The sequence below is a fragment of the Molossus molossus genome, unplaced genomic scaffold, assembly GCF_014108415.1.
Source record: "Molossus molossus isolate mMolMol1 unplaced genomic scaffold, mMolMol1.p scaffold_m16_p_13, whole genome shotgun sequence".
NCBI classification, from domain to species: domain Eukaryota; kingdom Metazoa; phylum Chordata; class Mammalia; order Chiroptera; family Molossidae; genus Molossus; species Molossus molossus.
Window position 1 is genome coordinate 42,969,088 of NW_023425348.1, and position 25,797 is coordinate 42,994,884.

The 25,797-nt window shown below is 35.4% G+C and overlaps 1 protein-coding gene across 2 annotated transcripts in view; it reads right to left on the reverse strand.

Annotated features, from left to right (window-relative positions):
* EMSY (EMSY transcriptional repressor, BRCA2 interacting) overlaps window positions 1–25,797 on the reverse strand; it is a 546,562-nt gene that overhangs the window by 470,514 nt on the left and 50,251 nt on the right. For both annotated transcript variants that reach the window (XM_036258223.1, XM_036258222.1), the window contains exons 11-15: window positions 23,003–23,152; window positions 19,992–20,162; window positions 10,913–11,049; window positions 8,095–8,268; window positions 6,325–6,520 (exon numbers count right to left, since the gene is read on the reverse strand). In XM_036258223.1, the coding sequence (XP_036114116.1) occupies window positions 6,325–6,520; window positions 8,095–8,268; window positions 10,913–11,049; window positions 19,992–20,162; window positions 23,003–23,152 (828 nt within the window). The remainder of the gene's footprint in view (window positions 1–6,324; window positions 6,521–8,094; window positions 8,269–10,912; window positions 11,050–19,991; window positions 20,163–23,002; window positions 23,153–25,797) is intronic.

The window sequence follows — 25,797 nt, forward strand, 5'->3', positions numbered from 1 at the left end:
ATCGAGCAACAAATTATAAGTTTTCCATCTACAGAATTAGCAGGTTGGACTAGACTACTTAAGTTCCTAAACTCATCTGTCTAAGGCACCACACAGAAAATTATGCAGGAAAATTATATATATATATAAAGGCATGATCCTTACCCTCAAGTTTGGATTGTAATGGAGGAGACATAAAATAAAAATATACATATAGCTTTATATTTTAGGGTAAAATCAAATGATTAGGGCAAATAAGATAAATATATAGAACGAAAAAGACTGCTTTGAATTGGAATGGTCAGTGAAAGCATCACAGAATAATAAAAAAGAATTCATACAGCCCCCAAAACAAGAATAAATACAACAGCCCTGGCCAGTTTAGCTCAGCAGTTAGAATGTTAGCCCTCAGACCGACGAGTCACAGGTTCAGTTCCGGTCAACGGCACATACTTAGGTTGTGGGTTTGATCTCCACCCCTGGTGGGGGTCGTGTGGGATGTAACCAATTGATGTGACCCTCTCATACAGATGTTTCTCTCTCTCTCCCTCCCTCCCTCCCTTGCTCTCTCTAAAAAAAAAAAAAAAAAAATCAATGGAAAAATATCCTTGGGTGAGGATTAACAAACAAAAAAAAGAATACAACATATAATGCTCTATAAACATTATATTTTTGAAAACCACAGTTGTCCAAAGAGGTTGAGGCAGGGGAAACAACTCTTCAAAAAACAACAACAAACAATAGCCTTCCCAAAGAAAACAAAATCAGTATACAATAGATCTAGAATATTTAAATACAATTAATAAATTATATCCCCCCCCCCGCCCCGCCTCCCAAACCCTGGTTAGTATATATGCCACACAAGGGATATATATAATTTCCATTAAACTTCCCCCAAAATCTAGAAAGTTGAAGGACATTATCCTGCAATACCAAATGCCATGTGAAACATATAACAATTTTCTTTACTCATTCTAAGTAGATACATAGTATTTAAACTTAAGAGAATTATATCAGGAAATCATTCTTTTTATATAACCTAAGTTTTCAAATTAAAAAAATTCCACTGATGACAATAAGTACCCCTTAGTTAGGTGAGAGGACCTATAGGCCACCCCATTCTATATACACTAAGAGCAAGGACTGCATTTGGTAGAGGGATATGATAGAGACTAGAAAAGAAACACAAACTTCCACATGGGAGCACTTATCAGAGACATCACTACAAATAACAGCATCCCATAAAGACTGGGAGACTGCTTACTCTCTTTCTGCCCCTACGCAGAAAGAGTAGCTGAACATCACAAAATATTACTGCAACAACCTCAACAACTGTGACAAAGAATGAAAGGGGGAACCTAGTGTGGCACATTGTCTATCCAGTGTTTTTTGAGGGGAGGGGAGTGAGGGTTGGTAAGGTAAGGGGAGCAGGAAGAAATACAGTTTGTAAATGGTAATTAAAAATTCCAGATCTATTGTATATTGATTTTTTCTTTAGGAAGGCTGTTATTATTATTATTTTTTTAATGACTTCCCTATCTTTCTTGAAGGTTGTGGCTTGCTGACTCTCAGATATCTTTCCCACAAGTCACTTAATAAATATTTATTAAATATCTACCTACCACATATTAGGTACTAGAGATACATACACTGTACTGTTACATCCAAAGGCAGACTTGGGTATCTCTATGAAAGATGTCTCCTATGTCTTTACTAGAAAATGCCTATTTCACACTTTCATAAAATCATACGACCTGTCAGCTAGAAAAAGATCTAAAAGTTCATTTAATGCTCTCATCAATCCTATGCCATAATCTTCATAAAGTATCATTACTAGTCCGGGAACTCTGGCACCAGAGAACTCACTATTTTCCAAAAACAGTTTCCTTCCCATCTCTGCACAGATATGACAATTAGAAATTTTTCTTATATAGAGTGGAAGCAGGTTTTCCTGTGACTTCTACCCAATGGTTCTAGTTTCCATCCATGTATCCACAAAGACCAATTCTTTTCCCTCTTCCACATCACAGTCCTCAAGATAACTGAGGACAACTCCCATGACCCCAACCCAACCCAATCTTCATCTTCTCTTCTCCATGATAAATGTTCTGTCTCCACTCACCATTCCTCATATAAAATGATTCCCAGATGCCTTGCTCATCTAAACCATTTCTTCTAAACTAAACCCAAGATATCTACATCCTTTCTATCATGTAACATGTACCTTTCCTCTGAAGCACTGTCATAAAGCCTAAGGCCTTCATAGTATTTAACTGCCTAAACAGCATCACTCAAAATGTTCCAGAGAACATTAGTTTCTCAAGATGTTCTGCAAAAGAAGAGTTTCATGGTCAAAAAAGTTGGGGAGCATTTTACATTATATACTACACTCTTCATCTTTCACAACATATATTAATACATGTCAGCTTTGAAAAGTTCTGCAATGGGCATGTTTTGCTTAACTTGAATTTATCACCATGACTGCCCAGATCATGAAGCTTCTGGAAGAATCATCCTAGAAACCAAGCCGTGGCCTACATAAAGCAATGTCTTGACAGGACCCATTTTTGTCTTTGCCTTATGTTCCATCTTAAATCCCTATCCTTGGTTTTGTTTCCTTGTTCTCTTCCATTTACTTCACATAATCTTATATTCTATATAACCCACCTTAAAACTTTTTGAAAATAAACAGAATATTAGAAAAGGAACCTTACATTTTATTTTCTTTTTAAAAAAATCTAGAACTCCATAAGTCTAGCCTATTCCTAAGTAAGAAAAGGGGCAAAAGAAGATCCAATTAGGAAGACAAGTTCAGGAGCTGTGGAAAGCATATGGTCCAATCTTCAGTAAGTGACCTAGGCAAATATGGTCTTGCTCCATTAGTCTTGGTCATCTAAACATCTAACAAGGTCTAAAAATAGACCACTAAAAATCTACCTATAAGGTTGAAGGGAACTCCAGAAAGGAAATGACATTTTGGACTCAGGTAACAAAAATGAATGTATAAGGTTGAAGCATAACATTATGACACAGCTACTATGATTGCTGTTTTGCTGTTTGTTCATTCAGTGAAACTTTTACTGAGTGTTTACTTAGTGCTAGTTAACCTACTTGCTAATTATTGGATATAGAGAGATAAATATGACCCTTGCCCTTGAGAAGCTAGTAGCCTTGTGGAAAACAATTAGTATAAACAAACAAAAAGTACAAAATAAAATGATCAATGATAAAATAGCTGGTAGCACAAAGCAATTCTGGAAGCATAGTGTAGAAGGAATGATGAACCCTCCAGGGTCATCTAAAAAAGTGCTACAGCAAGGTGAAGATGAAGGTCCCTATTCTAGCCTGCAAGGAAACAGTTCAGCAATAAGGTATAAGAACTAAACAGCTCCTCTGTCGGGGTGGGAGATGATGGGCAAAGTTTAGAAACAATAAATAGAACCAAGAAATTCTCCTGGTCTAAGAAACATGCTTATTTCCAGGACTTGTGTATGGGAAGTCATCAAAAAAAAAAGATCTGAAATAAAAAGATCTGATTCATTTTTACAGTAGAATGCCAACTATCAAATATATAAATAATGGGCTTTAGAAAGTGATCAATGGATGCTAAACTACTAGATGTTTAATGAGGAACATGATATTTATATAGTCTCAAAGTATCTACCCACAAATTAGTATAAATCTCAAAGGAATATATGGTAACTTCATAATGGAAAAATAGGAAGACATCACCTTAGCCGATTGATCAACATTAACATCATCAATACTGGGACAAACTGACATCATGTGCCTGATGACATAGAACTAAGGAAACAACATCACATCTGTGGAATTCCTGCTGAATCTAATCAAGAGGAAACATCAGACAAAAACAAACTTGAAGAATATTCTACAAAGTAACTGACTCATACTCTTCAAAAAATGTCAAGGTCAAGAAACAAAAATAAATGCTGAAGGATTATCCAAAATTAAAGGAAAATAAAGAGTCATGACAATTAAATGCAACTAAATACATTGCATGGTCCTGAAATAGATTGTGGACTGTGGAAAAAAGTATAAAGAACATTATTGGACAGTTTGAATGGATTGCAGACTATAGAATTGTAACATTAAACTTCTTGATTTTGATAACTGTATTTTAGTTATGAAGAGGCTAATCCTTAAGAAATATAAATCTACAAATATAAGTATTTAGGGATAAAGGACATGATTATCTACAACTTGCTCTCAAATGGTTAAGAAATTTAAAAACTGTAAACACATGAGGGTATGCCGGGGGCAGTAAGAGAATTAACAACAAAGCCAATAGGGTAAAATGTAAATTAGTGGTGAATCCAGGTGGAGTATACACAGGAGTACTTTTTACTGTTCCTGATACTTTTTCTTCACTTTGAAATTACGTGAAAAGAAAATGCTATTTGGAGAGGTGCCTAAAAACCACAAAATATGCCCAGCCTTTAAAACCCCTCAAAATGAAGGTCCCAGTGGAGCTTTCCCTCCTCAGGGCACAGCCAAACCTTTTCCCTCCTCCTCTCCCTTTCCCCCCCAGAGGCACGCATCTCCTAGCCTCTAAGGGACCCCATGAGGCTGGCAACCAGGGCAGCAATGAGGAGTAGTGGTTCGTTCAGAGTTAACACTCTGAACCTATCCCCAAGGCCTCCTTTTCTCTGACGTCTTAGTGAGCCAAAGCAGCTGAGCCTAGGCTCATTTCCCCACCTAGTCCTGCTATCCAAGGCCCTTCTTTGCTTCTCTGTCCCCAGCTTTAATAAACATCCTCTAAAATTAAAAAAACAAAACAAAAAACCCACAAAATATTAAATAAAAATAGACTACTACGTAGTGCTTAGATTCCTAGTAGTTACGACACTCAGATACTCTGAAAAACAACATGATTTCAGACTGACCCAAACCTTTATCCCTTTCTCTTTAAATCATAGCATATACATTCCCAATCCCTTATCTTTGTGAGAATGTACTAAGGAGCTGTACGAGGATATGGAGAGAAGGGAAAATGCAGATACAAAAACTGACTTTATAGTCAATTATATTAAATATGGCTATTCTGAATTATATTTTACATATTTTGTAAAATGAGTGACACTGTTTATTTGTTAAGATCATTTTTTTTTATTTATTTTGAATTGATGAGTTTTCAAAGACCATTTCAAATGCTACTTCCTTCATGAAGCTTTTTCATCCTCTCTTCACTGGAGTATGAACTTTCAGCCTTTGGCATTTTTTGTTATTAATAAAATTCTTATACTGAAGCTGTATATGTATTTTTTTATCTCCTATTCTTGAGTTTAAGCTCCTAAGGAGCAAGAACTATATTTTACTCAGCCTTTGTAGGGTCTAGTATAATGCTTAGTACATAATATAAACCAATAAATAAATCTCAAATTGAAATAATGGATTTATTAGCTATTTGAATCATGTAAGACTAACCTGGGAAGACTCTAGTGAAGAGTTAAAATAATAAGGTGTTTGCATACTATGAAGACTCTGTATCAGAAAAGTGCTAACAAAGCACTCTAGAAAGGATAATGGGGAGGCGGGAAGAGGAAACAGACTGAATAGGAATGATCAAGGGGAGATAAACAGCTTTGCTTAAATGCATCAGAGTGCTTAGGCATAGGCATAACATAAACCAACTGACAGTGATTTAAGGTAACTGAGTACTAAATTTGTAGAAGGTCTCAAAGATTAGGATCATGGGTTAATTTCAAGAGACTTCCTGGAAAAATAACATAATTAAAACAGCACTGAGGACAAAAATCTTCCCTAGTATGAAGTATGGCTTCATAGCCCCTTCCTTATAATTAGGAGAGCCATACAATTATTCTCTAAACTAGGGTACTTTTGAGAATGAAAGGGAATGGTATTAAATTATGCTAGAACAGACATAAACTAGAACTTGTCCCATACAAACTGCAATGTATGATCACCCTACTTACAGCCCACTTGTAGCCTACCTCTGGGCACCTTGATTCTTTCTCAAGACTCGGCAACAAGCATTTCAAAAGGTATATTCCCTTTCTTGCATACTTCTACCTACCCAAAGAAAACAGGAGGAATCATAGCTCTAAGCAGTTTGATAATACCTACCTGTGAAAATCATCATCTAAAGTTTAGCAATTATTTGATGAACATATGCCATGCAGTAAAGAACGGAAAGCCTTACCAAAAACAAAACTTCAGCTCACTAATTACATATAGAACAAACAAACAAACAAAATCAAAAGAAGGAACAAATCAAAGCATACATATTTGTTTTAAAATTTCTAGATGTAACTATTTTGGAACTAGGGCACTAGGTCAGCAGTAACTATATAAAATGAATCTTACCTTGGGAACTTTGGGAGGACTCTGTAGAAGAGGAACTATCTGTATAACTCTGTGGTTCTTCTTTTCCCTCCTGAATAGAAGAATTACTGGCCTCTGCTACTCTGGATGCTTGCTGTAATGTTTCTGTGACCAACTGCCTTGTTTGTTCACTAACAACTGTGGCTTGAAAAGTCACTGGTTTGGGTTTAATAAGAACCTAGAAGAAAAGCAGAAACATATCGTTTAAATTTCAGAGCACTATTCAAAATGTTAAACTTCTAGATCATGAACAGTAATACTTCCCTGGTGTGGAAAACGGCATCCTGTACATTTACTATGCTTTGGGCACAACACTGTTCATCAAGACTAATTCAATCTATGAACAAACTGTCAAGCCACATACAACATTTTAAGTGCACGCCAGATTACAATAGCCATGATTCTGACAAAAGCCTCTGCCCCTGTTTTTCTTGCCTATGATGTCTTCAGGAGTCATTTTATAATCTAGGCTATATAGCAGAAATGATAGTCACAAGCTAAGAATGACAGAACAGAAAAACACAAAAAGCCTAGATTCCCAGGGGAATGTTGGGGGCCATAACAATGGTCCCAGATTTCCATTAATTAACATAATAAAAATAAAACCCTAATTTGTTTAAGTCACTGTGCTTTGGGTTTCTATCATTAGCAACCAAATGAAATTCCAAATTGACACACGTGTACAAAGTACGCTTGCTTGGGACCTAAATCATCTTTGAAGAAATACCTAGAGCAACAATAATGTAGTCAACAATTAAAAGCAATATGGAACATGTGGTAGATCAACTCTTGGCAAACCAAAGACACTAAAGCAAATGAAATGGATAAAAAATTTAAAAGTGAACCATTCCACTTCAAAATTTGCACTCTAGGAGTTGACTTCAATTGCGTGCATGGAATAAAAATGTTAACTCACCACACTTATTTCTGTTATATGTAAGATTCTAAACCTTTTCAAACTCGATTAAGTCACCCATTTCCAAGAATTCAAGAATGAAAACATTACAACTTAGATGATGGAGCAAATAAAATTGTTCCAGTTGAATCTTAAGAGCAATTTGGACTTTATTTCTAATCAACAAACTTACTTGTTTAGATAGTAAACTATTTGGCTATAATTCTGAGGGAATCATTGTAAAGGCAAATTATAATTTTATAGGTAAATTACTACCTTTCACAAAAATTCTCAACCAAAGCTGACTTTGCTTCCTTTGATATTCTCAGACATCATTAAAATAAACAGCAGCCCAGCAACATAAGATTAATAGTTGAGCCTCAATTTCCCAGGCAAATTTCTAGTAAAGTTCCCTTAGTAGTAGGAAAATGAACAGATCTCTAGCTTCTCCATTATTTAGCTTTCAAGTAAAGCAAATTTTATAAGTAAATAAAGTGCTTTTGAAGGCCATATTAGCTTATAAAAAGTAAATACTTTCCCTGAGAGATTCTGAATAACTACCATTCTTCCTCAACAATATACTCCTCAAATAACAATACACAACTTCTACAAACTTTATTTCAAGGAGATCCTTTTCTCCAATCTTTGTTCATGTTATGACACAAATATTTAGATATAAAAAAAAAGTGCTGAAGAGTGAAACACAGGTTTTGAAAATAGATGGATAATTATACACAAGTGGTCATGACTATTAAAAATTTGATTTTTTAAATATTACTGATCTTTTTATTCAAATTTCTACCATGAAATTTAAAATATACCTGAGCCAAGAAAAATCATAGTATCTTATAGCATACCTGTGTTTTCCCTTGCTGCCCGTAAACAATTTTTGTTGGGATAATTTTAGCTGCTGGTTGAACTGTGGAACCTATTCCTTTTGGCTGCGTTACAATCATTTTGGTGATGGGTCTTGTAGCAGTGATGATAGCTGGCTTTGCTCCCGTTGGCACTGTCTGAATAGTTTTTTCTCCCTAAATTGAAGTCAGTAATATATGAGATTTGTAAGCATTTAAATAATAAAAACTGTCCTTTTACTGAAAACTCACAGAAAGATTTTACCACAATAAAGGGGAAAAGAACTATAAATTGTGTAACAAAGTATAATGTTTCCAGGAAATCAAAAATCCCACACTTAGTTGAAATGATCTTAGAAGTCATCTCACTTACTTTCTCTTAAGAAGGCATTATTTCCTGATGAATGAATTAAAAGAATTATTGACATAAGAATACTTATTATATTGTCTCACTCACAGAACACATATTTTAAAAGTCAGGAAATTGTAGAAAAATACATACTGAAATGTTAACAGTGATAGAGTTGGAATTGTAAGTCCTGCACCATCACATATTCATCCTTATTTTCTAATTTATCTAAAATAAACATTTATGTAATAAAAAATTACTGTGCATTATACTAAAAGCTAAATGCATACATATAAAATAAAATGCCTAAGTTCCCAAATATAAATTAGGATAAATAGCAGAATGTCTATGTGAAAAAGTATGGGCAAGAAATAAAATCAGCAATGATTTAACATTCTTTCTGAGGTTATATGGAAAAACACAAAGGAAAAACTTAGGGCATTTCCCACGTTTTATTACTAGTATGTTACTAATATCACTTTAGTCTACTGACTAGACAGCTTAAGCCCATTAACTTTTCACCATTTTCTATATTTTCATCTGCTTTACTCTTAAGTACCATTTTCTAGTCATTTATGGACTCAATACTTGAACTTAACTAAATTAAATTCAAATACAGTGCCCAGCTGGTATGGCTCAGTGGATCGAGCATCATCCCAGGGACTGAGAGATCCCAGTTCAATTCCCAGTCAGGGCACATGTCCTAGTTGTGGGCTCTATCCCCAGTAGGGGGTGTGCAGGAGGCAGCCGATCAATGTTCTCTCTCACATCAATGTTTCTATCTCTCTCCCTTCCTCTCTCGCTCTAAAAAAAAAAAAAAAATTTCAAATATGGTGATTTTACCAAATTATTAAAATTTAAAAATTAAAATCCATAAATAAAAAGGAAAGGATCTGAAATTTTTCACCTTATCAGTTTTTCTTAATTTTTAGTCATTAAATGTGTCAGTCTAAACTTAACAGCCAGTAAAAACAAAGCACCCAGGTGAGCTGGCAAAACTGTAATCACTATGAACTTAGAGCTAAATATGATTACAAAAATCATAAGATTAACTATCTGTTACAATTATCTAGGGGCAACATAAAGTATCTGCCAATTGTGTGCTTACTTATTTTAACACACACATCCCCTTCACAGTTGTCATCTCTGAAAAGATCTCTAGTTCATTTGCCAAGAACTGATGGTTTATAAGTGGGCATGCCTATCTATTAAAATTGCTTAATGGGCCCTGTCCAAGTATAATGGTCCATTCAAAGCCAATTAGCAGGCTATTTTTTGAAAAAGCTCTTCTAGTATGTGTGAGAGCATGCACACGGGAGCAAGTGGTTAAGTACAAGTGCATGTACACGTTTGGTAAAGATGATGGTCTTATACTCTTTTTCTGCTTGTCCTGCACCCAACTGTTGCTATTAGATATATCTAGTAGTTAGGATTCACAAATAACTCTTAGAGCTACATGACTGTAGAACCTAGGTTACATGGTAACCGCCCTTATATATCAATGTCTACAAAATTGCAAATCAGACTATAAAGGGTTCTGAAAATCTAAATTCTAATCCTGGCTTTACTTTTGGTTACTATGTGAACTCAGGCTAGGAACAATTTGTCTTCCCACATGATGAAAAAAAATCTAATGCTGGACCCCTAACAACACTGTAAAGACTGTGATGCCTAGGAAGCTATTAGAGATCTATTACAATCAAGTATAGCATTCTTTTTCAAGCAAAGTAGGGACATTACCAAGCCTAAACAGTTACCAAGAGTAACAACAACAAAAACACTTACTGAGGACTTCCTATGTGCCAGACACTGTTTTAAGCACTTTCAAAACAGCTACCAGTTAGTGAAAAAAATTCACTGGTAGAGATTATCATTCCCAACACACAAATGAAGAAATTTAGGATAAGAGAAGTTGAGTAAATTAGCCAAGGTCAAACACCTATGACACTGAGAGCCCAAGGTTTATCTAATTCCAAACCTCTTAATAACTGCCTATAAATATAAATTTAAAAAAACTATAAATGAATCTGTTATTTGAATTTTTTCCCCCTGGCTCTAAGGTAAAAATGAAATTAATAAATCACTGCCAATTAATTTAGTCCTAATCCCAAATATTTCTCTTTTCTCAGCTTAGGCCAAATACTAGGCCACTATCTACTGGCCATATGCAGGAATAAAATTATCCTCTAACAGAGGTCCCCCTATAGTTAAGCCAGTGGAATCCTCCATCAGGACCAAGCTAAGCATCTAAATCATGGACATAAGCAACCTGACTATAAGCAACATGTTTTACAAATTACTGTGAAAAATGGCATCAGTAGATGGTGTTTTAACAGTTACTACACCACAGTGGTGGTAAATCAAGCCATTCTGGCCATTGTGGGGTTTTGAAGTTCTTAAGCAAATATTTGTATAGCTGGTCTTTCAAGTCCTCAGTGGACTGCTGAGTCTGCAGTTCAAGCTCTTACTTACTCCAGCATTTAGCAATGTTGTGACAACATTTTTGCCCGGGAGGCCTTGAATGGTCGTTCCTTTTCCTGTAGTCTTTTGCACAACAATCACATTGGGCTTGGAAGTCATTGGGATTGTAGTGATTTTGGTAGTCGTTCCTTAGAGAAGAGGGAGAAAAGGAGGCCTGAGTTAAAGACTAGTGATATTTGATTATTTCTGTTTATGTTGTACACAATTAATACATGTAATCAATGTCATCCCAAAATGACATGAAGGCTGTCATGAGGATGAAAGTGAAGACACGGAATAGTAAATTACAAGTTGTCCTACAATGAAAGAATATTAAGAATTGTCTCTTACAACAGTCATTTATTTGGCATCTGAGGACCTACACACCAAACTGAGAACCTAAAAATATCACTATCAGTTTCTCCATCAATATTCCTCTCCCAGCTATTTACTGAAACAAATCAGAATCTCTATTATATGACATGTATTTTCCCCAAACCCAGTATCATATATATCTATGTGACTAGTGTGATGGGAAATCTCTTTAAAAAGATCATAAAAAAGAGATAGTTAAATGTTTATCAAAATTCACATAACACTATGCCCTCACTGGTTTGGCTCAGTGGTTAGAGCATCGGCCTGCGGTCCAGAGAGACCCGGGTTTGGTTTCCGCTAAGGGCATGTACCGCAGTTGCAGTTTGTCCCCGGCCCTGGTTAGGTCGTGCAGGAGGCAGCCACTTGACGTGTCCCTTTCACATCATTGTTTCTCTCTCTTCCTCTCTATCCCTCCCACTCTATCTGAACAAAAAAATAAAAAAATGTCCTCGGGCGAGGATAAAAAAAAAAAATTCACATAACACTAGACTCTAGAGAAAATTTATGAGTAAAAATAAGTCATGTATTTTATGTGATCAAAAAAGACAAACTAAAAACCGACTCACAGACTAAGTCACAGATTAAACATGTGCTGTTATAATCTGAAGCACTCCAAAAAGTTAGGGTGAAACTCTATTTTAATATACATATAAATTTACATTTCCAACTATTAAGATCTACTTAGCAGAGCTATATCTACTGACCCAAACATCATTTTATCTTGCCCTCTCCCCACATCCCTCCATATTTGCTTCTCTCCTACCTATGAAATCTACCTACCTATCAAATTTATACCCTATATTCTTCTAACTGTCCAAGTTGAAAATCTTGGTGCAGATCTTTGTTTCATGCCTTGTCTTCACTCCATGTATCCCCCAACAAAATGAAAGCCTCTTGAGATCCACACTGTATCTTTTCAAGTCACTGACTCCTCAGTGCTTAGCACACAGTGTATAGCAATTTCTCAGTAATGAGTAATGAACTCAATTTGTTACCAACATGTGTCTTCTTTCAAAATGTTACCAGTGCCCTGGCTAGTTTGGCTCAGCTGTTAGAGTGTGAGCCCGTGGACCAGAGTTGAGGGTTTGATTCCAGTCAAGGGCACGTACCTTGGTTGCAGTTCAGTTTCCGGCCCTGGTAGGGGTTGTGCAGGAGGAAACCAATTGATGTCTCTCTCACATGGATGTTTCTCTCTCTCTCTCCCACTTCCTCTATCTGAAGATTAATGAAAAAATATCCTCGGGTTAGGATTTAAAAAGTGTTATCGCCCTGGCCAGTTTTGCTCAGCGGTTAGAGCATTGGCCCGTGGACCAAAAAGTCGCAGGTTCGATTCCGGCCAAGGGCATGTGCCTCAGTTGCAGTTTGTCTCCAGCCCTGGCTGGGGTCGTGCAAGTGGCAAGCAATCGATGTTTCTCTCACATGGATGTTTCTCTCCCTCTCTCTCTCTTCCTCTCTCCCTCCGTTCCGCTCTATCTGAAGATAAATGGAAAAACATCCTTGGGTGAAGATTTTAAAAAAATGTTATCAATATCAGCTCAATAGCCAAGCTCTCATCTCTTTTGGCTTCCCATTATTTTCTCAACTTTTTCTATCATGTAAATAGTTCTGATGCTCCCTGTCATAGCAAACATTCTAAAAAACATACACACACAAAAAAATAATTTCATAATGTCAAGAACCAAGAACATGTGATATTGGTTAAAAACCTTCCTAATCTCTCTTGTATCTAGTTTCAACTTCCCATTTTAACTTCCAAATTCCTACATGGTCTGGCCTTTAATCTACCAATTTGATCTTATTTGTTCCTACTCCACAATACACATCATAAACTCTAGTCTAGTCTCATGATGACTTCCTATTACCTACCACACAAAGCCCACACTCCTCTGCTTAGCTTTCCAGGTTCTATCAGACTCTAATTTCAGGATTATCCAATATAAACCTCTCCTTCAGTGTTGGTTTCCATACTGCTCCTTGAGCATATCAGTCCCAATGCAACTTTTGAGCCTGTGATTTCCTCTGCTTATGCAAACAGGTAAGCCATATGTTTTGTCTATATGCTTACACATAATTTATTAAATGACTAAACAAAGAACAGGTATTCATTAAAAACATGATGGATTAATATATTCTCAAGGATAGTCTAGTTATATGCCAGTTTTTTGATAATCTTGTTATAATATCTTTGTAATATACTCGACATCATCTAATATCTATCTCATCAGTCCAAGATAACTCAGGTTACACAAAAAAAGCACTTTTATCTATGCACCCCCAGCTTCACAAGTGTTTCTTCCTTTATCTGTAGTATCTACATAGTAGGCTAAGAGCCACAAAAACCAAGCTGCCCATTATATCAAATTATATCAACTTTAACTCTTACTTAACTCCAGTCCCTCACGTGTGACTGATTATGATGACTCCTTTGACAATGCAGCCTCACCAAATTCTGGCTAATAAACACTTTTTAGAAAGTAAGCATTAAAGCTACCTCAACGAAATGTAAACCAAGCTTTAACCCTATACCAAAGAACAAGGACCGCAACTTAACAAAATGGAGTGAGGGGCAATATTAGAAAATAGAAGAAAAAGACATAGCATAAGGCAAAGCAAGTATAGCATTATACTGAAACAATACAATTTATGACTAGAATGATCAAATTATAAAACTCTCAAATTCCAGTGAGCATGTTTCGATATTAATTTTTTTTTAGTACTACTCATTTTTTAAAAAGGTCTTCCTCTATGCTTTCATAGAATTCAATCTACAGTTCTCACATTATAACAGAATGTATATAAGTTTAGCATTCTTCAGGAACAGACAATGCACCTCATGTACATCCCCATGTATCACAGCACCCAGTCCAGCATCTGGATCATAGTGTATCAGAGAGCCCATTTATACATACAGTCTTTATTATAAAGAGTCAAGATACAATGGGTGCAAATAACTGTGAATCACATTTAGATCATGGGCTATGATACTGATGCATTCCAGGGATTCCTACTGGCCGGTTTGGCTCAGCAGTTAGTGTTCGCCTGTGGACCAAAGGAAGGGTCATGGGTTTCATTCCCAGTCAAGGGCACATACTTGGGTTGCAGTTTCGATCCCCAGCCCATCAGGATTGTGCAGGAGGCAGCTAATTGAAGTGTCTCTCTCACATTTATATTTCTCTCTTTCCCTCCCTCCCTTCCACTCTATCTAAAAATCAATGGAAAAATATCCTCGGATGAGAATTAATAAAAAAAAATAAACAAGTAAATAAATAGGGTCTATAGGAGTTTAAGTGTTATGGTAGGTAGGTTTAAAGAACACAAATTTTACTATTTTTTACCATTTACTATTGACCCAGATTTTACTATTCAGATCCCCCCCCCATGTCTATAATCAATGTTATTCAATATTTAAACACATACACTACTCAATCCCTTCACCTTTTTCACGCAGTCCCCCCAACTCCCCTCCCCTCTGGTAACCATCAGTCTATTATCTGTATCTGTGAGTCTGTTTCAGTTTTGTTTATATTATTCTTTAGATTCCACATATAAGTGAAATCAAATGGTATTTGTCTTTCTGTGATTGACTTATTTCATTTAGCATAATACCTTATAGATCTATCCATGTTGTCAAAAATAGTAAGATTTCATTCTTTTTTATAGCCAAATAATATTTCATTGTGTATATGTACCATAGCTTTTTTTTAGCCTCACCCAAGGATATTTTTCCATTTATCTTGAGGTAGAGAGAGGGAGAGAGAGAGAAACATCGATATGAGAGGGACATATCGACTGGTTGCCTCCCGCAAGGTCAGGGACGAACTGCAACCGAGATACATGCCCTTGGCTGGAATAGAACCCAGGACACATTGGTCCACGGGCTGACGCTCTACCGCTGAGCCAAACTGACCAGGGCTACCATAGCTTTCTTAAAAATCATAGATTCTTAAGTCACCCTAACAATCTTGATCTCTTGGTTAATGTTTTTCTTTTAACCACAGTTTACGTTCAATACTATTCCTTACCAGTTTCAGATGTACAGCAAAATGGCCAGAAAACCATGCCCTCTGCAGAGTGGTCCCCCTACTGCCTCAAGTACCCACCTGGTCCCATACACAGTTATCTCGACATTACTGACTATATTGTCTTGGGTAACATTTTATGTTGTTTTGCTCAAAGATAAGCACATTAATAAGTGAATTAAAAAGTATATATTCTGCCTGGCCGGTGTGCCTCAGTGGCTGAGCGTTGACCCATGCACCAAGAGGTCACTGGTTTGATTACCGGTCAGGGCACATGCCCAAATTGTGGGCCAGATCCCCAGTGTAGGGCATGCAGGAGGTAGTCAATCAATGTTCTCTCTCATCGATGTTTCTCTCTCTCTCTCTCTCTCCCTTCCCCTTCCTCTCTCTCTAAAATCAATAAAGAAAAAAAATTAAAAATTAAAATTGAAAAAAAATGACATAAGTAAAAATTTTTTTAAAGTATATATTCCCTGGCCAGGTGGCTCAGTTGATTGGAGTGTCATCCTGTGCACCAAAAGGTTGCAGGTCTAATTCTCAGTCAGGGCACATACTTAGGTTACAGGTTTGATTTCAAATAGGGGCACATATGGGAGGCAACTGTTTGATGTTTCTCTGTCACATCAATGTTTCTATCTCTCTCTAAAAAAAAAAAAAAAATGTATCCTCGGTTGAAGATTAAAAAAAATGTTGTCTGGCCAGTGTTGCTCAGTGGTTATCAACCCATGCACCAAGAGGTCACCGGTTCAATTCCCAGTCAGGGCACATGCCCAGGTTGTGGGCCAAATCCCCAGTAGGGGGCATGCAGGAGGTGGCCAATTAATGTTTTCTCTCATTGGTGTTTCTCTCTCTCTCTCCCTCTCCCTTCCTCTTTGTCTAAAATCAATAAAAGGAAAAAAAATATTAAAAAAAGAAAAAAGTTGCCATGACCTGTGTGGCTCAATGGTTGTTAAAGAGCACTGGCACATGCACTTGAGGGTCACAGTTTCAATTCCTAGTCAAGGGCATGTACATGGGTTGCAGGTTTGAGCCCCAGCCCCATTCAGGGCATGCAGAGGAGCCAACCAATTGATGAGTGTGTCTCATGCTGATGTTTCCTTCCTTCCCTTCCTTCCTTTTTTTTCTTTCTTTCTCTCTCTGTCTCCCCCACTCCCATCCTCCCTCTTACTCTCTCTAAAAATCAATGGGAAAAATATCCTCTGATGAGAATTAAGAATGACAAACAGTATATAAACACTTGCTCCTTGCGTGAGCATTTTACCAAAAATTAAGACAATCAGCACTGGCCTGGTGGTTCAGTAAGGGAGGCAACAGATCAATGTTTCTCTCTCATATTGATGATTCTCTTTTCTTTCTCTCTCTCTCCCTTCCTTCCTCTTGCTCTAAAAACCAATAAAAACATATCCTTGGGTGAAGATGACAACAACAAAAAAGATTAGGAGAATCAAAATCAAGTTTTACCATTGTCACAACTTTTCATAATGTCCTCAGTCAAGATAGTAAGTTCACCTCTGAACTTACTATCCATAAACTATGCATGATTCTTCAAGCCACCCTCAACAAAGCTCACAAAAAACCTTACATATCTGATAGTCCTTTTTAGGTATACACGTAAGTAAATATTTGTCTCTAATGAGTTAAATAACTGCAAAAAAGTCATGTTTTCCATTTAATTCCTTATTCCAATAAAAAGAAAAATGTGACCTTTTTAGAATGTACTTTGGCAGCATGCACTTGCTTTCTAGATTATTATACAAAGGAAGTAAGGCCTTCATAAAATGATATATGCATAATAATGTTAATCACAGGATTATTGATAATGAACAAAAATATTGTAAGCAACTTAAAATATTCAACAATAAGAAAATGGCTAAATTATGGTGCATCACATGAAGAAACACTGTGTAGCCATTAAGCAGGGGTGAGAGGGATGTCCAAATACATTTAATGGAATGGAAAAATAATATTATATACAAAAAAATAAAAACTGATTATATTAGCTCTCAATTAAAAAATATATATATATACACATACATACAAACACATTTATATAGAAAATGAACAGAAATATATACAAAATATATACATTTAAATTTGTACATAGTTCTCTGGATAGTGAAAATTATGCTTTTAATTTTCTTTTTCTACCTTTCCATATTTTCCAAATTCTCCACAATGAGGAGAAAAGTCTCATTTTTAAAAGTCTTCTATTCTTACAGATAGATTTTTTTAGTGTATTTTAAGAAAAGCATTCTTTTTTTGTTGGGGAACAGGAGTGGGGTGAGTATAGACTCTAAAATCCAGCATCTGCTCATGGATGAAAGCATAAAACTATCTAAATTCATCCAACCAGTTTACTATAAATAGATAACCTGGAATTGAAACTGTTAATAAACTAATTTATAATCCTAGTATCATGGAGAACAAGAATATTATAAAATGACAACTGTCTTTATAAAGAATATTGATATATTTACAATAGCTAAGATCTGGAAACAGTCCAAGTGTCCATCAGTAGACGAATGGATAAAAAAGCAGTGGTACATATACACAATGGAGTACTATGCAGCTATAAGAAAGAAAGATCTCTTATCCTTTGAGATGACATGGAGGGACCTGGAAAGTATTATCCTAAGTGAAACAAGCCAAACAGAAAAAGACAAATACCACATGATCTCACTTATATACAGAATATAATGAACATAACAGTCTGAGGAATACAGGAAACCCAGAAACATGGAAGTAGGGTATAGACTGACAACCCTCAGAAGAGGGGGTGGTGGGGGTGGGAAGACAAAAACCACAGAACTTATATACATGCATGCATAACCAATGGACATGGACAACAAAGCCAGGGACAGGGTGGGGGGGGGGGGATGAGGAGGAGAGTGCCAATGGGGTAAAAAAGGAGAAACATCTGTAACAAAAATAAAATTTAAAAAAAAAAAGGAAATGGAAAAAAAAAAAGATTTTATGACCATTAAATGAAACTTGGGTGAGAGACAGGAAAAAAAAAAAAGCTATGGGAAGATTGTGTGTCCAACCTTGTCTATAGTGTAATAAATATATTTCAAAACAAAACAAAAGAATATTGATGTATAACATAAGGATCAGTTTAGAACAGTCAGAAATGAGAGAAGTTCTTTAGAATAAAAGTGTCAAACAGTGAGGCAGAGGTTGACACAAAATGAGCACCATGCAATGAATAAAGTTGTTTTGACTGTGTGCCCAGTGTATACTATAGTGCTGAAAATTTTAAGAACTCTTCTCATATATACCCATACACTTAAAACAGCAATGAATTATAACCTGCTTTATATTTAAATAGAAAAGTGGACAAAATGCATACATGGTAAAATCTATAAATGTTATATCTGACCACCTCTTTGTTTCTAGATAAATGTGTTTATTTTGCATTGCTCTAACCTAGTACAAAGCAGCTAAATCATAATGTCTGAAAATAGAGGCCTGAAAACATCTAAACATTCCTTCAAGCTATATAGTACCATGAATTCATATATAAGTAAAGAAAAACTCTTATAAGTTATAAAAAGCTACATACCAATAAAAAACATGATTTTTTTTTTGAGAAATGTTTAATTGACTATGTGTTCTATACTATTTAAAGATATTGTCATGTAATAAATTATAATTTGAGTTTTAATTGTGTTATTTAAAATATCCTCTTAAAATCTGGAGTATGATAATTCTTTCCCTACTGGTTTCAATCTCCTCAGTTTGGCAAATGTTAGATTTTCTCACTTATACTTAAAAGTAGAGCCAAAATTAACAGCTTTAAATATAGTACTTTATGCCAATACCATGCCCTGCTTTGCTTTTTTTCACTCCCAGAGTTATCAGCAACATCATATTACTGCCAGGAACTTCAATCCCTTCACTTTAAAATGTTAGAACAACTCACCTGGGGCATACAAAATATGGCTAGTCTACAAAAATGGTAGACAGTTAAAGTCCATAGGGCTTGTGTGATCAAAGACTATTAACATCATTTTAATTAAAAAATAATAATCAATGAAAACAAATGCCATGTTAACATTTCACTTCAGGATCCACAGCCCAAATACTTCAGGAATTAATGAGCCAATGAAAACCAGGTAAGGTCCCAAAATACCAATAAATATTAGCCTTCACTATCTAAGTAAAACATTTTTTTTAAGTAAACAGTCAACATAAATGGTGAAAAGCAAATAAAGATATGCAAGTATTTTTATTTTTAATAAGTTAAAGTGACATTAGTAACTAAAATTATGAGTTATGGTTCCTTAAACATATTTAGATAAATAAATAGTTCTTCCACTATGAGGCTTATGTGGTCTTGGAAGGTCAATTTCATCTTTGTAACCTTAAATCTTTGTGTATCTATAAACTGGGGATGATTCCACTATCTCAGAGTTATGAGGTTTGAATAGATTGACAAGTAGAAGAATATTTTATAATGAAAAATCTCTATGTGAATGCAAGCCATAATCTTTTCATTCTGATTAAAAGCAACATTTATGTTCTTTCTATTTTAAAATTATCAAAAGCTTAATTATAATTGCTAAACATCAAGGCTGAAAAAAAGCTCCAGATTTCTAATTAGAAAACTGAGACCAAACAGAATCCTTCCAACAGTTGAAATATTTTTTTGCCTCTTACAAATTACCTAAACTTCTACATGTTTCAGATATACCTACCAGAAACTATATTACTGCTAATTATCTTGCCCCCCAAGGTAGCTAATGATTTGGGTACTACTGTAATGATGCTACCACTGGTAGTTTTCACATAGGTTGCAGCTCCAGGGGTTGCAGCCATCCGACCTATGGATGGGCTCACTGTTGGCCGGGTATAGGTTGCCTGTGTACCTGTAAAAAAGAAAAAGCCAAAAAACAACTTGTAATTACTTATAGAAGAACGACAATTTATATAGTTAAACTATAATTCAATGTAATTTACATTGCTTTAACCTGAAAATGGAATTTCAAGGTGTCAAGGCTTAAGTAACAATTTACAGCCAGTTTTCAACGTACACAGCAAGGACTATAGCCAAGTCGATTTGAATTAATTTTACACATAAAATATTGTGATGTGTTGCATCAAATTACTAACCCCAAGAAAAAGTTAACTCTGTTCCTTTCTTCCACTACCCTTCTTCCATTAGTTTTATGCCAAAAGAAACTTAAATTTAATCATCTTTCCTGCCAGAGCATTTTAGCTATTTCTGTTATAGATTTTAAGGTCTCTGCATCTGTTTTATGCTCTCAGTGCCAAACCCAATGTCAGCACTCAGCAAATAAGGCAGTATTGTTTGCCTAAAATGTTATAAACTTTTACTGCTTTGTACTCTGCTACTCTGTAAATATATTTCCATCTTTTAAAAAGTGATGCCATCATTTTACTAGAGATTATAGTTGAGGCTGCCAAGAGTTGCCAGGAATATTTCTTTTTAGCCTAAAAAGTTCACTATTTACATATTTCCTCAACTTTAACTGACCTGTTAAGATATTTTTCTTCAGATTTCTCAAAGAATTTTATACTATTTCCCACTATTTCTAGGACTTTTTTCTTTTCCTAAAGAGTAATTTAAAAAACTAACCAAATGAGCCTGCAAATCCAGTACCTTAGAAATACCATTCCTAAGTTAAGAACTATTCACCTTGGGAAAATAAAAATGACTAAAATAACACTTTCTTCAACTGAAAAAAATTCTTTCATGAGTCAGAAGTCATTGTGATCACCATTTTCAACAATCCCCTCCACCTAAAAAATGCTCTTAGCAAGTTATTCACCATCTAAAAATACAATCCCTATCCAAAAGAGGGAGGAACATTAAGCAGAATTAGTTTACACTGGTTACAAATATAAATCTGAATCAGAAAAAAAAAATCCAGTGCAAAGTAAATGTCATATAGATACATAGTTTGAATCCATTAAATTATAACCAGAAAAAAGTCAACTTAAGCTTTTGTTTTTAAAAAAAGAAATACTTATTCTAATATAGATACATAAGCATAGACATACCTTTCCCCAACATGAAGAATCACATATACATAATATCTATGTATGAAGTGGTGAAAAGTTCTGGGGAAAGTATGATAGATTTAATACAAGAATAACAGTATTTCTAAAGCACAGGCTTTTGCATAGAGGCAGAAAGTAGAATGGTGGTTGCAAAATCCTGGGAGAAGGTGACAGTAGAGAGTTACTATTTAATGTGTGCAGAGTTTCAGTTTAGGAAGATGAAAAATTTCTGGAGCTAGTCAGTGGTGATGGTTGAGAATTATGTGAATGTACTCAATACTAACAACATACACTTAAAAATGGTGAAAATAGTAAATTTCATGTTATGTATATTTTATCACAATTTCACGTTATGTATATTTTATCACAATTTTTCTTAAAGCACTAGGTTTGGAGTCAAACAGATCTGGGTTCAAGTCCCAGTTCTGCCTTTTATTGACTATGTGAACTTGGGCAAATTGTTTAATGTAAGTCTCTGTTTTGCCACTGAAAATGGAGATAATAGAGCCTAAGGGAGATTAAGTATAACATTTGTACAGACCTTTACATACCGGCCAACAGCTGATAGCTTATAAACTTCTGACAGGTATCATTTTACAACATCTAGATTCTATTATCTAAATACTGGCCATCCTCAAAAAAAGTTGGTAAGAGCCCTGGCTGGTTTGGTTCAGCAGTTGGAGCGTCGGCCTGTGGTCCAGAGATCCGGGTTCGGTTACCGTTAGGCACACGTACCTTGGTTGCAGTTTGTCCCCAGCCCTGGTTGGTCGTGCGGGTGGCAGCCACTCAATGTGTCTCTTTCACACTGATGTTTCTCTCTCTCTCTTTCTCTTCCTCTTTCTCCCTCCCACTCTGTCTGAACAAAAAAATGGAAAAATGTCCTCAGGTGAGGATAAAAAAAAAAAAGAAAAAGTTGGTAAGAGTTATGCAAATTTAAAATAATAGCAATAGCTAATTCTAATATTAATTAATAGTAACAGCTACTGAGCACTCTGCTGGAGATTTTATGTATTTAATTTAACACTTACAATAACCTTGTGGCATAGGTATTATTATCCCATTTAAACAGACAAGGGAAAAAAAGATTGAGGGTGGTACTATTTTAAATATTCTACACTCTCACTTCCTTGAGCATAGCCTGGTTGCTCTCTTATCTAGGCAAATGTCATCCTGTGCTTCCCTCAGTCTGAGTAATGCTTACTGCACTGTAACGTAACACAGACTCTCAACCTTATCAAAGTGAGATCCTGTGGACTGGAACTGTGTTTTTATTCACTCAACAAATCTTTACTAAACACTTATTTATAGACCACCTCACTAGTGTTCGTTCTCTCTCTCTCTCTCTCTCTCTCTCTCTTTCTCTCTCGTGAATAAAACAGACATGGTCCCTTACCCTTATGGGAGCTTATGGTCTAATATGATGAACAATATTAAACAAATCAACAAACAGTAGCTAAGTAAATAGACACTGTAGCATGTGCTATGAACAAAAAGAATGAAGGACTCTACAACAGTATGAGAAAGAACTATTTTTAGTTAGAGGGAAGTGGGAATTCAAGAAAGGCCTCTTTGAAGAATTGTTTTAATAATCTCTGAAATCCCAGTGTCAAACACATTGCCGGCACAGAGAAATTACTCAATGAATATATGATGAATGAATAAACTGATGCTTAAGACAACTTACCAGTAGGAGTAGTTACCAGTTTAGTTGTCATTATTGCACCATTACTGCTAACCACCATAATAGGGGAATTGCTACTGGTGGGCAGAGTTGCTGTCACTGGTTTGGGTAATATTTTACTTGGTTGAACTTGTTGTGTGATGATTTTAACACCTTTGAAAGAAGAAAGATAAATATCAGTACAAATTATTTTAAATACATATGCCTTATATCAACCCAAGAGGGCAGTAGTTACAAACGTTTACTCCATCTTGCCTAAAGAGAAGCTTTCTTCATGTGGATATAAACTCTCCACCAATTTTTAGTTCTCAAATTCCTCTTTTCTAATTTTTCTTATTCAAGAATACAATTAAAACATTGTAAAAACCATTAAATTCTTAAAGAAAAACAATTTTTTTCTTTTGTCTATGATCATGCTATATATAAGAGCTTTCAAACCAAACAGCCGTTGACCTTAACTTTCACAAATAAACAATCTGTTCCATGTAGATGGGGTGAAAGATTAGGATAAGAAGTGAAGAATAAATGTTAATGTAGCTTTTATATATTCCCAACTGCACCAAATAGTTTTCTAACCTCTTAAAGTATAAAAGCTGTTGAAAACTATAAAGGAGCGAGAACATTTTCTTTTTGAAACTTTATTTTTAAATTGACAGTTTCTAAAAGTATTTTAATAGCTCAGTTTGTCAAATACATAATAAAAGATACACTATTATTGTACCTACAAAAATATGCATGTAGACTAGAATCTGAAGGCAATATGTAAAAATAAAATTAAAATATTAGGATGGTGAGGTTATGATTTTTTGTTACATTTGCCCAAAATTTTATTTAATTGTTACGTTGCCTGGAAAAATGTAAAATGTTCATTTAAAAGAAATATTTCATACTAATTACAACTTTAATTACCAATAACTGACAACTGAGGAACAAAATTTTTGGTAACACTTTCCCCCCATTAACTTCACTGAAATAATTCTGGAATTGAATGTATTGCCATAAACAACTAAAACTTTTATTACCTTTTTAGGATAGTGATTAGGCTGAGACATTAGGAAGCAAACAAATCTGTTTATTTAATAGCCTTAAATAATTTTAAATTTCTTATAGCAAACAAAGAAGTTAAAATTATAACATCTAAGCATAATTAGGCAAATTCATTTCTATGACTCAGTTTGTTCATCGAAAATAAAGATACTACTAGTATACACCTTCTAGGGTTATTGTGAAGATTAAATCAAAATTTTAAAGTGCCTAGCACATAATAAGAATTCAATGAATAAAGTATTGTTATCATAGAAATAAAGAAATCCTGATTATAATAAATCATAAACGGTGAAGTTGTAGGGGAAAATTATTTCTAGTAATTCACTGGTGAATTACAGTAATAATGCTTAAGGCACATAAAAAGAAGTCTCCAAAGAAATAACCACAGAAGCCCAGACAGGGTGGCTCAGTGGACTGAGTGTCGTCCCATGGACTGAGAGGTCCTGGTTCGATTCCCAGTCAGGGCACATGTCTGGGCAGCTGATCGCTGTCTCTCTCTCACATCGATGTTTTTTTATTTTTTTATTTTTTTATCCTCACCCGAGGACATTTTTCCATTTTTTGCACAGTTAGAGTGGGAGGGAGAGAGAGGAAGAGAGAGAGAGGGGGAAACATCGATGTGAAAGGGACACATCAAGTGGCTGCCACCCGCACAACCAACCAGGGCCGGGGACAAACTGCAACCGAGGTACATGCCCTTAGCAGGAACCGAACCCGGACCGCAGGTGGATGCTCTAACCGCTGAGCCAAACCGGCCAGGGCTCACATCGATGTTTTTATCTCTCCCTCCCTTTCTTTCTAAAAAGTCAATAAAAACATATTTAGAAAGAAAGAAGCACCGAAAATAACCAGAATAAAATTTAAGGCAATCATAAGAATGACTACTTTGCTCAGTCCTACAAATAAGTTGAAAATTTGGATGAAATAGATAATTGTCTAGAAAAATATTATTTATCAAAATTGACCTCAGAAAAGAAAGATGTAAACAGACACATTTCTTTAAATGTTTAAGAGTTCCTCCCTCTTCACCAAAAAATAGCAGACCCAGATAGTTTCAGAGGATAATACTACAGCCCTTTAAAATGAAGGTAATTACAATATATTTAAAACCATTGCTCTTAAAAGGTGCTATCACACACAAAAAAAATTTGTAACTGTGTAGTAATGGATGTTAACTAAACCTATATCAAACCATTATATTGTACACCTAGAACTAATACAATGTTATTTGTCAAGTGTATCTAAATTAAAAACAAACAAAACACATTCAATGTAAAGCTTTGGAAATGGTCCCAAAGACAAATGAAACAAATGAAGAAACATCTAGTCAAGAAAATGTAGAACAAAATCAGAAGAAAGGCAAGATCGTGGTATTTAAACCAGACCTGTTCCTCCTTCCCCTGCTACAAGCGAGGTACACTACTCTCCAGATTAATGCAGTCGAGAACACAGTGTTTCCTCTTCCTCTAGCTCCTGTTGGAGGGCTTTTTCTGAGGAGCAACAAGACTTCAGCCTATCTCATCATGCCCCCAGGTACCGATTGCTAAGACTAAGTCCTAGCCAAGTGTAGTCAAGAGGTAGGTGCTTCCTTCTTCTGCTCAGCCTCCAATTTATAGACAAAAGGCTCTACTTTGGGCATGATGCCATTAAGAATATAGTGATACCTCGGTTCTCGAACATAATTCGTTCCAGGAGGAAGGTCGAGAACCAAATTGTTCGAGAACCGAAGCAATGAAACCAATAGGAAAGCG